This window comes from Cyrtonyx montezumae, unplaced genomic scaffold, assembly GCF_038088225.1.
Source record: "Cyrtonyx montezumae isolate F1298 unplaced genomic scaffold, pur_monq_1.0 scaffold_3, whole genome shotgun sequence".
Classification (NCBI taxonomy): Eukaryota; Metazoa; Chordata; class Aves; order Galliformes; family Odontophoridae; genus Cyrtonyx; species Cyrtonyx montezumae.
Genome location: NW_027072034.1, coordinates 60,818,443 through 60,832,963, shown reverse-complemented (window position 1 = coordinate 60,832,963; position 14,521 = coordinate 60,818,443). Strand labels below are relative to the sequence as shown.

General features: G+C 41.5%; 2 protein-coding genes across 4 annotated transcripts in view; one reads left to right on the top strand and one right to left on the bottom strand.

The window, feature by feature from the left end:
• Positions 1-10,251, bottom strand: part of GRIK1 (glutamate ionotropic receptor kainate type subunit 1) — a 157,937-nt gene extending 147,686 nt beyond the window's left edge. For 2 of the 3 annotated variants that reach the window (XM_065741799.1, XM_065741800.1), the window contains exon 1: positions 10,122-10,251. In XM_065741799.1, the coding sequence (XP_065597871.1) occupies positions 10,122-10,251 (130 nt within the window). The remainder of the gene's footprint in view (positions 1-10,121) is intronic. The other variant, XM_065741797.1, reaches the window with a different exon arrangement.
• Positions 1-14,521, top strand: part of BACH1 (BTB domain and CNC homolog 1) — a 506,041-nt gene that overhangs the window by 215,506 nt on the left and 276,014 nt on the right. The window lies entirely within an intron of this gene.

Below are 14,521 nucleotides of genomic sequence, written 5' to 3'. Positions count from 1 at the left end.
GATTTCTGTCTCATTTACTGCATTCTTAGACTATAGGCTCTTAAATCTAATATTTTTAAATATGACTGAATAAATTGGGGGCACAGAATTCTATTAAGAAAGCAATTTTGTTATCATGAGCATTGTTTATCATACAAAATACATTTGAACAATCATAAGGGAACAGCAGTGACCCCATGTCGTTCTGGTGGCCTGTATATTTACTCATTCTTTTCCCATTCTAATTGGCTGTCAAAGAATCCCTGTTCAATGTAAGTAATTTCCTATGCTTTTTTTTTAACTCTAGCATGATGAAAAACATTCAAAATCAAAACATGAAAATATTTTAAAGGGAAATTATTATTCTATTTGTCTCCAAATTGCAGGGAAGAATTCTTATGTGGCTTATTACTAGCTGCTTTAACAGCTCTTCAATATCTTATTACTAAATTATTTTATGTGGACAGCTAGATTGCTATACACATGAGGTTAAGTTATGCATAAGTTATTCAAGCTATTCATCATGCATTTTGAGTCATTGGCCAATCTGACAGTGACTGACAGTCTCTAGAAAAGTATAGTACAGCTAAAAAAACCTGACCTAACTTTTAAGCAGCTTTCTCTGTGATACCAACATAATCAAATAGAGTTTTACATATGTCATGCTGTTGCTGCAGCAACCGGGTCTCCTCTCCTCTGACTACTGATAGGGTGTCTCTAAGCTTGATAGGGCCTCAGATGTCTTGAGATTAATCTCTTGGGACTGCTCCAGATAAAAACAGATTAATTTGCAGTTCCTCGAGAATGAAGTAACTATTTCACATAAACTACTTTTCACGTCCCATCAGGTCTGAGTTTCCTATTCATAACCTTTAGAGAAATGACTAGTCTGGCACTGCACCCCCAGACATTTATTTAGGAGAAAGCAGACTGCATGGCAGAAAAAAGGATTAAAATAGATTGACTTGTCTTGTATTTTTCTCATAGGGATGGAGAGAAAAGGTTATTTTTGCGAAAGCAAAAGCTTCATTTTTTATTTTGTTTTGTTTCTTGTTTTGTTTTGATTTTTCCCTCCAGTCGTTTACATCTTAGTACACCAAATTTTCATACTTTTGTTAGGGACGAGACCGGGATGGTAAATGCAAAAGATTGTAAGCACTGAGATTTGTGTTTCCTGAAGTCAAATTAATTCCTACCTAGTATGGCTATACATTTTATTAGGACACCTGAATATTTGCTAAAGACTTTAATAGTCTTGATGGTAGATCACTGTATACAGCTCAAATGCTACGAAAGCTTCTTTCTTGCTGTTTAGAGCTGTTCTTGGGGGAAAGAGGGAAAACAGGTGTGGAAACATACAAGACAATAAAACAGACCAATTTATGGAATGTTTTTGTATGTAGTTAAGTGTTACAGCCTTGTAAAACACATAATCATCTTGTCCACGAAAAAAAGATCCTTCTAGAAAGGAGATCATCAAAGTGCTTCTGTATTTGAAATGTATAATTACAGGGGCATGTGTGCCTCAGTGAAGTAGTCCATGGAAGTGCCAAAATGAGGAGAACAAATGGAAATTATACTGTATTCTAAAGGTATTTTTTCGTTGCTCAGATTTTGCCTTATTTTCACCAGGTCACTGTTGAGCAGACACAAAGAGAGAGGCTGGAAAGGACATGAGAAAGCATGCTCAAGTTGTGCCAAGGGAGATTGAGACTCTATGGTTCTATGCTGAAAGCATGCTCAGAAGAAATCTCAACTGTGAAAAGGTACTTCCAAAAGCCATAGGCAATGGTGGACTCTGAGGAGCTTATGGCTAAAGTCAGATAACAACATCTAATATTTGGCCTCTGTCCAACCGGCAGCAGAAGGTATGTGTTCTGTTTCTTCAGAGCATCCTTCAGTGACAGGAGAAGTCTTCCATGCCATTACTTTATACTGCCCTCCCAGGGCTGATCCTCAAGTGTGGGCTAGCAGTTCAGGCCATAAGATGCAACTTCTCATTGTTACCTGTAAATTGTTTAGTTAAATGCACTTTGGGCTCCATAGAAGCAACACTTGGCACTTCAAACTCCTAATTTCCAAGGATCTATGCAAATCTTCACCAAATATACAAACTAAGAAAATGTCTAAGTTGTGATACAGTAGACAGAGGTCTGGGGTGGTGGCACTCAAGGCCTAATATTCACCTCCTGCCAGCAAAATGCTTCAGTCCTATGGACTCAATTTCCCAAGCCTTAAAATCAAATTAATTGTATGTGCACTGTGAAGTACTATGATCTCTACCGCTTCAGAATATCTCTGTGTTATTATTATTCATGATTATTCTTGTAGAAACACAACAGGGTAGGAACTACATGAGGTAAGGCAGCAGTGAAACTAGTTCAATATCACCCTTCATCTCATGGTAGACCCCATAAGCATCAATTTTCACATATTTGCCTTCTAATTATATGATCCAAAATATAAGGCACATGCTGCTTTTCTTCTCAGAATCACTCTGAACCCAATTGATACAATCCCCATTCCATAAGAATAAGGCAATTTATAGTTGTTCCTTTGCTTAATTGTTACACCATACTGCACTAATTTTACTATAGCTACAACATTCTAAAGATATAAGTAAGGAAAACTTAGAAAAGAGAAGTAGCATTCTTTCTGTTTAGAATCATAAGCTTTAACCAAATACTTCGCTTACTGTTGCTATACACTGCTGGAAAGTAGAGAGTTAGAAACCTACTGGTTTCATAGACCTACGTGTGCTTTCATGGACCATGAAGGCCAAAGTTATTTGACAGGAGAAGATATTTAGCATTAAAGAAATAAACAGCCAAAAAAATACTTAAAATATGTTAGGCTGACACACAGACTGCCATCGAGTGCAGAAACAGCAGTGGCAGATTAGGTAAGCCTAATTACTCACCTGGGAATCTGCCTTACACACTGAGGACATTAATGACACATCTCTCCCTGGTAGGTGAAGGGAAGGTGATCCTTAGTAGAAATGAGTGGCAGTAAGGGCAGTAAAAACATCCTGGCAGGACTCTGCTTCATCAAGCATCCCAGCGGAAGCCAAGAATAAACTCCTATCATCAAACATTTTTTCTCATTTTCTTATTGCTTCCTAATGTTGTTCTTTTAAAATTGTGTTTTTTCTCTTCCAAATCCTTTCATCCACTAGTATCTTTTCTTGCTTATTCCAAAACATTTAGAGCTGAAAAGTATGTATTTCTTAACAATGCAATGAATGTTCTTATTTTTTAGCATGCCTGATCCTTTTTTAAAGTGTGGGCTTTAAAATTCTCTCTATATGCTAAAAATCACTATGATCTAAAATCATAGTGATTTTAAGGTCTCGGTGGAATATCAGTAAATTCAAGGAAGGCTCTGTTCCTTCTCTGTCTGACAGACAAAGAAAAGCTTCAGCATCTGTGACAATACTTTTGGCAAACAGTGTTGCTTGGACATAATGGATGTGGGATGCCTTGCTGCTTTTTCATATATAGGTAGAACAAAGAGTTTTGCACACTTTCTCACTCTAAACAAGTTCTTCTCCATATTTCTAGAGATACTTCTGCACTCAGACTGTCACTTCCACCAACTCAGCATTTCACCAGGACCTCTGTGCCATTTAGAAATATGAAAGGATAGGTTGCCTTGAGCCCTAGCCAGAATCAACGTGCTGGAAAAATAATTTTCCTTGAAATAGACAAAATTTGCTTGCACAGATCCAGTGGCAGCATGTGCGACTGGTTTCAATGCTAACAGAATTTATAACACGCATCTTCTAAAATTTTAGAGGTGCAGTCCGAAAGCTTAAAGAAACAGCCTGAAGGTGTAAATGCAAAGAGCATGATGAACAAAAGAAAAGCTCAATACTGAGCCTTTGAGATTATTTCTCTTTGTCCATACTGCCATGCCATACTACTGATTCACATTCTCCACTGTTCGTGCCACCCCAGTTTATTGAGGAGGTACAGAGGAAGGTACAGAGGAAGGTATAAAAATAATATAGGGTACCTTCTGCACTGTTAGAAGAGGGGAAAAAAAAAAGCAAAAAAGCAAAAAGATAAAGGTATTTTAACAGCCTGCTGAAATACTTCACTCCTCTAGTTGAAATGAAAAAAGTGCCTATTTGGAATAATGAAACAGTTTTAATTACGCTCAGTGAAAGCAAATATACCATTTGAAAGCAAATCATTTTCCAGGTAATACGGAGTCACCTTCAGAAGAAAGAAAAAAAATGAGAGAAGAAAAGGTAAGAATATTCCCACTTTAAAGCTTTTCCAAAGTCATAAACACATTAGGGTAAACTAAAACCTAAAATCAACAAAAACTAGGACAAACTGGGCTTGCGGGTTCCAGATCCAAAGCTGTGGAGTAAAACTAATCAGGACTCAGATGGGATTTTTTTTTTTATTTCATTGCAGGACAATCTATAGTCTAGTTGGTCAAATCAAGCCCTTCTGAGAAAAGAAGATTAGAGGCAGTTGTTCAAAATATTGAGGAGGGAAGGACAGGGTTTAAGCTTTATTACTGACCAGGATAGACAAAACAGACTATAATGAAAAAACAGTATTGAGATTGTGCTTGTGGTCTGAATGGAAAATGTTAAGTGGAGACAGGGCCATATGGAGGAGCTTATAGTTAACAGTGAGAACTGATGCTGGATATACAGAATTTAGTATTGTGGGAAGGATGCAGGAATTCAAAAAGAAATTGACAAACCTGAACAGAAATAAGCTACTAGGCAAGAATGAAAACCCAAAGATATTTTATTTTATTTATAATGATTGTTCCTCCTGCAGCGTTCACCATTCTGAGCATGAATATTAACTGAAGAAGTACTAGGTTAAGTGTCAAACATTCTGCATAAATAAAAATATTTGATGAAAAACTATTATTACCCTTTGGTAAAATGTCATTGATTTCACTGTTGTGAAGATTTCATCCTTTGTTTTACTGAAGTCCCGACAGTCTGAACTGATGCACACGTATTACAGAAATGCATTTGAAGCATTGGTGAAACACAGCAGGATACCTTATTTATCTGCCCACATGGAGCGCACTGCAACACTACATACTTTGCACATTAGGAAATACACCTTGCATAAGTTAAGAGAAAGTAACAAATTGTTATGGCATGGATGTCAATGGAACAAAAACAGCCCTGGCTGTTTTCCATTTCATTTTCCCATAACTCATCTGACTCTTGACTGAGGTAGCTAAGCAAAAATTGCCATTGCTAATCACGTATCTCCCAAGATGTGAAATGCAGCAGTAACGCACCTTCATGCTGTATTTTTTAAACTGTTTTTCATCTCCCTCAACACTGACTACACCATCCCAAGCCTAGTCTCAGGATTTTCTCTTTGCCATCCTCCATCAATTTTTTCTGACAAATGTTCCAGGACAGAAGCAACACATCTGGTGTTTTTGTTAGTGCAGCTGGGAGTGGTTGGCTGCATAGTCATCAAGCCACAATATTATAGACTGTTTTAAGACTATAATTTTTGATTTTACAGCACATCTATTTCATGTTAAAGCAGATATTTAGGTATATTCTGACAACAGAGATATACACTGCCAGCTTTCCATAAAGTTAACATCTCCTCTGGATTTCCTCACATACTGAGCAGTGCTTTACACCATCCCAGTAATGATGATTTTGCAGCAACAGCACAGTCATCCAGCAAACTCTGCTTCTGAGGTACCAAGAGCTAATGGGGAAACTGTCCGTGCAGTGAGCTGCAGACACTCTGACCACCATTGCTTAGCTGTGGTTACCAAGCCTGCAGAACACATGGGCAGAAAAGAAGGGAAACAAGACTCGTGGGGTTTGATTTTGTCTGACCATACCCATCATTAGGAAGGGTGGCAAGTAAGCAGGGCAGCAAGGGGAATTACACAAGTTTTGTCTCTCATATATTAAATATGTCCAGCCAGCTCTTCAGGCAATTTAAACCAGCATGGCTCCCTTGTGTTCAATAAAAGGATGTCAATGTACATCAGCTGAGCATGGCTTCATGACTTTTTAATACTCCTCAGTGGAGCAACCCAGCACAGCAAGCATCTTCCATGGTAAAAAAAGCCTGGAAATACAGTGGTATAAAACCCAAAGTAATTAATCCCTCTGTATCTTCAAGCCTAAATGGCAGAACACAAAGAAATTACCAATGAGATTTTTTAAAATTATAATTTAAGGTTGCAACCATACAAATCATGCAGTCAAGTGTTTTCCAGGATCACTGTATGCATTAAGTCCACTGAGCTCCACCAATCTTTTTGTGCACAAGCACAGACATGCTGGAGTGCTCTGCTAAGGTGCTGGAAATGCATTTTGCATCTGACTTTTATATATTTGACTTGATTAACCATTTAGAGCATCTGTCAAACATTGCACTGTCTCATACTTTGTGCAGTACTCTCAAACCCAGTGAGAAGGAAAATGCCTAAAATCTTTTGCTGGGAGATTTTGGTAGCAATCCTTTAGAAATACTTGCAGTAAAACAGTCTTCTGTTAAGTGCAGAATGAGGAAATCTAAGTAAATTATAGTGAAATGACGAGCCCCTGAGCATTTGGGATCTGGTTAACAATGTGCATTTAATGTCTGACCATCTAATGACATAAAATGCAGCCACACTACCTATGACATTATAGAACTCAATACCATGTAGACATCTAATAAGAAATAGTTTATTTTAATTAACATTTTAATGACATTAAAATACAACAGAACTTTCTATAGCTCTTTCCATGTCACACTGTAGAAGTTCAAATGAGTATTAATATAATTCCCTCCACAAATAAAGTCTTGAAAAGAGTTGACAAGTAGAAATTTTCCAGTGAAATTAATTAGGTCTTTGTCTTTATCATTCTCATGGTGCAGAAATGCAAATATTACACAGGAAAAGCCTCCGAGCTCCAGCCCTGCTTGGGGAAATACCAACAGATTTGTTGAAAGCTATATTAAAAATTTCATCTTATGAGGAAAACTGTATTTTGTGGGTTGATTTACATGTGTCTGTTTTAAATTTATATTTCTCAATCAGAGAGAAATATTATGGGGCTAATCCTCCATCTTTGAAAGCACAGCTCGCTAAACCACTGGGAATTTTGCTGAAGTAAGGAATAAATCAGAGCAGAGTCAAAATCCATATTTAAATATTCCAATTAACTACAGAAACATACCAAATATTACTGAAAATTACTTTTGGTATCAGCTGAACAGTGTCTATTTCATCAGCTAATGAGATTTCTATGAAACCTAAAAACTACTCACTTGCTCATTTTCAGGAGTTAATTTTAGAGATTAGTTCCAAGATTCCTCCAAGTTTAACTTTGTTCGAGTGTCTGTTGAAAGGTGCCACATTCTCTTTTTTAATTAACTTCAGCAATATTTTAATAACTGATATAGTTTCTCAACTACTGTTTACTTCTAATCCTGTGTTGCTTAAATGACTACTCTTTATAAATTACTCTGCAATAATGCTGAACTATATTCTTATAGCTTTGTTAGGTTAGACGTTGTAATGGCCCAAAGGAAGCTCTCTAAGAAATAACGCTCTACCCCCAGCATTAACATCAGGTTTTGTGGCCGATAAGATTTCAGTGCTTCTAAGATTGTTTCTACAACTTAGCACCTGCTCATCTTAATTTGCATTCTCCCTTCCCATATTTGAGTTGGTTCATTTTATACAAGCGGTACAAGTAGGGCAGGCAAGAGGGTTAGGTTGACTCAGTGTGAACACCAGAAATTCCTCAGTATTAAGTCAAAAATATTAGGGTCGTGAACTTTAAATATACTTTCATATAATAAAGTCTACTGGGTTATGTGTAGATAAAGATGGCATTTCCTTGGACAGTTCTATTAGTTCATATATCAAAGAAAAAGCTTTTTAGAATGAACGTGAAAGCAATAGTAAGACACTAAAATGCAAGTACTGTGTTGCATGAAACTGAAACTGTATCTTATCTCAGATTCCACTATTTTCTCCTAATGGATCCATTTTGCTATTCATTTTGCTGCCCCTCATTTTCTTGTTTAGAGGAACAGGAAAGTAATCATCACCTAGATGCAGAGAAATAACCAGAATTTCCGTTAGCGATTAATTAAATGTCAGCAAAAGAATTTGTTCATTTGTATCACAAGCCAACAAAATAATAAGAAAAAAAAATCCAAAAGCTCCCTAACAGTGCAAAATGCAATTAAATACAGTATATTAATTCAGGCAGCAAACTGCAGCACATTGTATGGCAGTGCTTTCTTTTTCTTAATTAACTAAAACGCGACAAAGAAAATCTGATGGCTTAATGGCGTTCTCCTCAGTCAGAAATGCTTTGGAATGATTGTATTGTTATCACAAAGAGTTAGAAGGAGTTATTTTCATTACTTCTGTGTGTCATTTTGAAGAGTGACAGAGAGACTTGTCCCTGTTAGCGGACATGAGGGATTAATATTTGATGACATCATTACTTTTTAGGCAGGATAACTATAGCAATAGGTACATTGAATATTTTATGCATTCACAACCATGTAAGGAACATTCATTCTCAGGCAGCATCACTCTGGATGTGTATTTGCTGCTGTGATTGAAAGCTTAGCAGTTTGTCATACTTATTGTATGTGCATTAGGGCACCATCGCTGCGCTGTCTGAGCAAACCTGCGCCAGACGGACACACACATCTCACAGCAGAGAGCCCACAAGCTGTGCAGAGCTGTGTAAGGGAAAAGCAATGTGGGGCAACTGCCTGAGAGCCTCACTCGACTGAACACAGGCAGCAAAGCACATTGTGAAGCAGAGGGGTGGACAGAGGGAGGAGTGCACACTCTAAATCTCTGCCTGGTTCTTGCAGGGCTGATGCCAGCTGTGAAGCCAAGGCTCTGTCCTGCACAGAGATAAACATTTAGGCTACATTCAAGCAAGCATGCCTTCCTCCAAACTCTAAAATTCTCCAATTACTTCAGAAGCTATTCCCAGTCAAGACAAGGAAGTTAAGGTTGCTTCATAGAAGCAGCCATGCAACGTATTTCCAAAACTACAGCACGTGCCTGAGTTATTCGAGCACACTCTACTTTCTCCCATGAGTTTCACTGGCCCTGAATTCACTCTGCCTCTCACCTGCTGTGAGATGTACACAGCCATTGCCTCGACTCCTAACAGAGCACAGTTTTGTGGTGGGGAGCAGAGAGAGCAACAAACTTCTTCTGCACCCCATGAGAAAGGAGAGCACGCTCTCCACATGCGCACAGCTCCAGGCACATTTCAGATTTTCAGCTGCAGGTTGCTGGGTGCCTTCAGATTGCCCTTTCTCAATGCTTTGAGGGACTGAGCCCCTCTATTTATTCCCATTTAATCCGCGATGAGCTCTCCGAGCTGGGAGCAGCCTTCCACTGGGTTTTAGAGGAGCTCTCGTGAGTGGGGTTAGCACTTGAGGCCAAGAGGCACCAGTCTGCTGCTTGGCACCTGGCTGTGCATCCCCCAGTGCATCCCCCCGAGCAGTGCAAGCGACTTCTTTTCTCTTTATTCGCTTCATGTTCGGCACTTGCCAAGAGCGTTAGGCAAAAGGGATAGAGAAACAGAAGAGCGGCATCTCCTGCCTGCAGCTTTCCCACAGTTGCTCCTCATCCCTAACTCCTGCGATACTTTGTATTCACCGTCTCGCTGACCGACACAAGAAGCCCACTGTCGGGGGAGCGGCTTCCTGCGAGCCGAGCCGGGTTTCCATGGTGCGGAGCTTTCTGTTTAAAAAGCAAATCCCTGTTTGCTGGGGCTAACGCGTACGGACAGCACTTCGGGACCGCTCCCCCCGTTTTAGGGTCAGGTGCTGAGAACGAACGAGGGAAAACATCTCCCCCTCCAGAAAGGAGCATGGGAGCAAACAGCATAAGGCTGCAGCGCGCGGTGCAGCTCCGACCCGGCAGATTTCGCCACTTTTCAAGCTCTCCGAGCCGCTACTCGCGGTCCCCGCGGCGGTCGGGCAGAGGCTCCCGTCCCCGCTCCCCCAGTACCGCGCACCGGGGCAAACTTTCCCGAAGTGCCGGCGGCGAGCGAGTGCCCGGAGCCGCTCCGCCGGGGGCAGCAGCGCCCCGCTCCCGACCACGCAACCCGCGCGCGGTCCGCAGCCGCGGGCGGCACTCACCGATCCGCAGCACTTGCTGCCCGCTGAGGGGCAGGCCCGCCGAGGCGCACAACAGCACGAAGAGGAGCCCCCCGCCGCCGCCTGCCGGGGCCGCTCGCCGGGGCCACCGCGGGCCGAAGGCGCTCGCCATCCTCAGTTCATGCCGGGTCCGCGGTGCGGGGCGCGGGCGGCTACCCCCGGCGGGGCCGGCTGCGCGCCGCCGCTCCGCGCCGCCCGCCCATGGCGCGGGGGCTCCGCGCCCGCCGCCCGCGCTCCCGCTCTCTCGCCGCCGCCTCCGCGCTGCGCTGCGCTGCCCGCGGCTCCCGCCGCCCCGCTGCCCTCGCCCCCCGCCGCCACCGGGAGGGAGGGACGGGGCGGGAGGGGGCGGCCCCTCCTGCGGGGCGGGGCGGCTCCGGGGATGAGGGGGACGCGGGCGCAGAGGCGCACGGTGTACCGTCCCGCTGCTCCCCGTCACCGTCGGAGCAGCGCTGCGCTGCGGCAGGGATAGGGGTAGGGATAAGGATAAGGGCAGGGACAGGGACAGGAACAGGACGAAGGTAGAGCTGTTGCCCGCCACACTGTGACACGCATTCCAGGCTGGAGGCTTCTCCTCTCCCTTTTTCCCCATGCTGTCAGCCGCGCAGTTTCTGCTGCCTTTTGGTTGTGTCTGGGTTTGAAAGTCTCTTTGATGAGCAAAGCTTGGAAAGGAGGTGCATCACTCCTTTCTGCACATCCAGTTGTGGGACCATAGAATCATTAAGATTGGAAAAGACCACTAAGATCATCCAGTCCAACCACCAGCCCACCCCCACCATGCCCACTGACCACATCCCTCAGTGCCACATCCACACGGCTCCTGAATGCCTCCAGAGACAGTGACTCCACCACCTCCCTGGGCAGCCTGTGCCACTGCCTCACTGCTCTTGCTGAGAAGAAACTAATACACAACCTGAAACAATTCTGGTGCAGTTTAACTTCTCATCCTATCTTTGTTACCTGGGAGAAGAGGACAACCTTCTCCTCAACACAGCCTCATCTCAGGTGGTTGTACCCCTTCGGTCTCCCTTGAGCATCCTCTTATCCAGATTGAACAAACATACATCTGGAACTGAGTTGAACTAAAAAAAGACCAAAAAAAAAATGTTATAGGAGAATGATTCCCACCTAGCAACAAGGCTAAAACTGTGTAACTGAGATCTAAAATTGAAATCATTTAGATTTGTTTATTTTGTATTCCTCTCCACTCTGTCTAACGATTGTTCCAGAAATTAACTTTTCAGAGGAGCTGCAGCACATGCTGAAGTGAATGAAATGCAAACGTCAGCATCACATCTTCCAGTCAGCCTGCCTCTGCTTCTCACTGAGAGTCAGATTGGTGCTTCACCACTGAGAATTCCCTTCAAGACACTAGTTTTACATTTATTACATTTTGCGTACATAGAATCATAGAATCATTAAAAAAAAAGGAAAAGATCGTTAAGATCACCTAGTCCAACCATCAGCCCATCCCCACCATGCCCACTGGCTATGTCCCTCAGTGCCACATCCACATGGTTCTTGAACACCTCCAGGACAGCGACTCCACCACCTCCCTGTGCAGCCTGTGCCAGTGTCTCAACAATTTTTCTGCTGAGAAGAAATGTTTCCTAATACCCAACATGAACCACCCGTGGCACAACTTGAGGCCATTGCCTCTCATCCTATCACTGTTACCTTGGAGTTACCTGCACATCTCCAAGACATGGTATGTGTCCTGACAGGATGAGAGATGGCCCAGCCTGCACTCTGTTCTGTGTAGCACACATCAGAGTGGCTAAAGGTATCAATTATATTAAATTGCTGACATGGTTAATAACTGTAGCCTAGGCCATAGGAGACAGGACATCCACCCTGGGCTTGATAGGATGGCTCAGAAGCTTTGGTACTCTTTTATTATCTACCATACTCTTTCAAATTGCTGTACATGAGGAAAAGAGCGTTTCTAATTTGGGAAAATCTCAGTGACTGACACAGCACAGACTGGATTGGCATGTTCAATTTTTGGATCACACTAACATGGCTAATAACAGCGATTTACAAGCAGATGCCAGTGCCAAAGGGAAATCATACTAATTCTGTATCACTAAGAAATGTTACTGCTTTGATAAGGGAGAAAAAAATGTTTTGTAGGGAAAACACACCTAGTGATATTTTCAAAACTGCTTGTCTTCAGTATGAATATGTTCCTGCAAAATGCTGAAGAGAGCTCAGCATTCACTGCAGTGAGAAAATAAGTCAACCAGAACTATATTGTTTTGAAAATACCTCTGGTTTTAGATACACCTGCTGCTACCTTGAGGCTCCTATGAGTACAGACTGTACAAAATGGGAATAATAAGGGTTTAATGATGACTACAAGAGAGTGGCAGAGGGCTACTGACCTCTTAGTGCCAGTGGGAGAAACCTGAACAACTCAAACTCTGCTTACCCCTCATGGCAGCAGTAGGAAACTGGAAGCAGGCTGCTGCTTCAGGGTGTAATTTAGCGTCTCCTGAATGTATTCTGCAACTTGACACAAAAAGAGCAAATGTCTTTAAAAAGCTGCCAACAACATGGAAATCTTTCAAATTGGGTCTTATTTGGCAAAGACCAGACAAAATTTAAAATGAGAAATAGTTTGCAATTGCAAAAGACCTTTCCTGTCCAGTTTTCTGTTTTTATTTTTGCATATGATCTCTGTGTTCTGTATTAGTTTGAACTGATGAGAAATGAAAGGTTGTATTTTCAGATGTATCCACTGGAAAGCTGAGGGACAGGGGCAGGGTTCTGAACCTCGCCTTTTGACATTTAACACATTTTCTCTTCTCAAAATTGCGCTGAAAGAGAATTTTTGATTGTGAAATAGGTTATTCTGAAATGCAAAAGGACAGAAAAACTTTTAAACTAACTGAAATTGCCTTGAAAGGTTTCTAATTTCTAGTTCATATATCTCTTCCATTGTTTGTCAAATAGCAAATCATTCAGTAAGTTCTATCCAACATTATCATGGCATGCTTTACAGTTAGCATTTTTTTATTTCTGGATGATATTTTAAAATGAGAAGTTCCAATAGAGTTCATCTTGCAAGTCTCTAGTTATTGATATCCTGGGATCATTAATCTCTTCTTGGATTTTGTTCAGAGAATGTAGGGAAAAAAAGCAATGAACCCTTAGGTCTCTAGCCAACCATTTTTCCCCCAGTTAAGCAGGTTTGAATGCCCAGAGCCTGAGCATGTGAGCTGTTATTCAGCTTATACTGGCTGCCACATTTGCTTACTCATTTATTGTGTTGCCAATATTCAGATGAATTTATTAGTAAGAGGCGTTGCAATACCTTTAGAACGAAAGGTGTTGTGTATAATTCCTTTACACGGGAATCTGGGGTCTTCATTCTTCTTTCACAGCATCAAATTGCAGTTTGAAATACTATGTGATTGATATGCAATTTTCTGTTAAAATAATAAAACTTAAAACTGTGTCTGATGTCAGGGCCATGAGACTGAATCTGTAGATATAAACCATCTCCCTCATGTTTTTCATCCATTTTAGAATTCTGGTTTTGAGTTTGGTTGCCAGTCAAAATACCAGGAAGACAACTGCATGCAAACATATTGAAAAGGCTCACCTGGAAATTTTCTCAATTTTTTGGTCAATTTCTGAGAAATTTTAGCTGTGCAGTGTTAAAATCCTGCTCCCTCAGGGCTTCAGCCAGACCCTAACCCATCTGAAGTACTTTCTTACTGAGCTTAGACCACAGACAGCAGCTAGCATTCATTTGTGAAGGCTGTGTTTCCTTCGTTTGTCTCCCAATACCCCTCTAGCATCACACAGTATAAGATTCAACAATAAATAGCAGACTATCACAGTAGTAAAATCTCTCAATGGAAACATAATAAATCAGACTTCCCCAGGACTTTCATAACCTACATGCAACACCTGATAACACAGAAATTGATAGTATCATCTAAAAATAACTACTCCGGATCAGCATTCTGCTTTTCAAACAAATAGCTGTGATCTTCAAAAAATTTTTCACCCTGAGCATTCAAAAAAATCTGAAGTAAAAGAGTAAAGCAAGAGACAAGAACATCACTCTCCTATCCTCTTTTCTTTCCACTTGTTCAAACATTTTCTTTCAATATCATTTAGAAAATAAATATCCCTCCAAAGGATACAAGAATGGAAATCTCAAATGAGTTGTCAAGGTCTTCATCTTCGGAGACCCAATTGCAGCTCCCTCGGTGACAGGGTTGGGCCCAGCTGCTTCACTGTTGCTCTGACTTTCTCTTCGTTTGCTGTATCCACACATATTCTTTCCTATCTGACCTTCAGTCCTAGATTAGTGCTGCCCCTTCATAGAGAATTTACCTTTCTGAGCACCAAGCTTCTCACATCACAGTAAA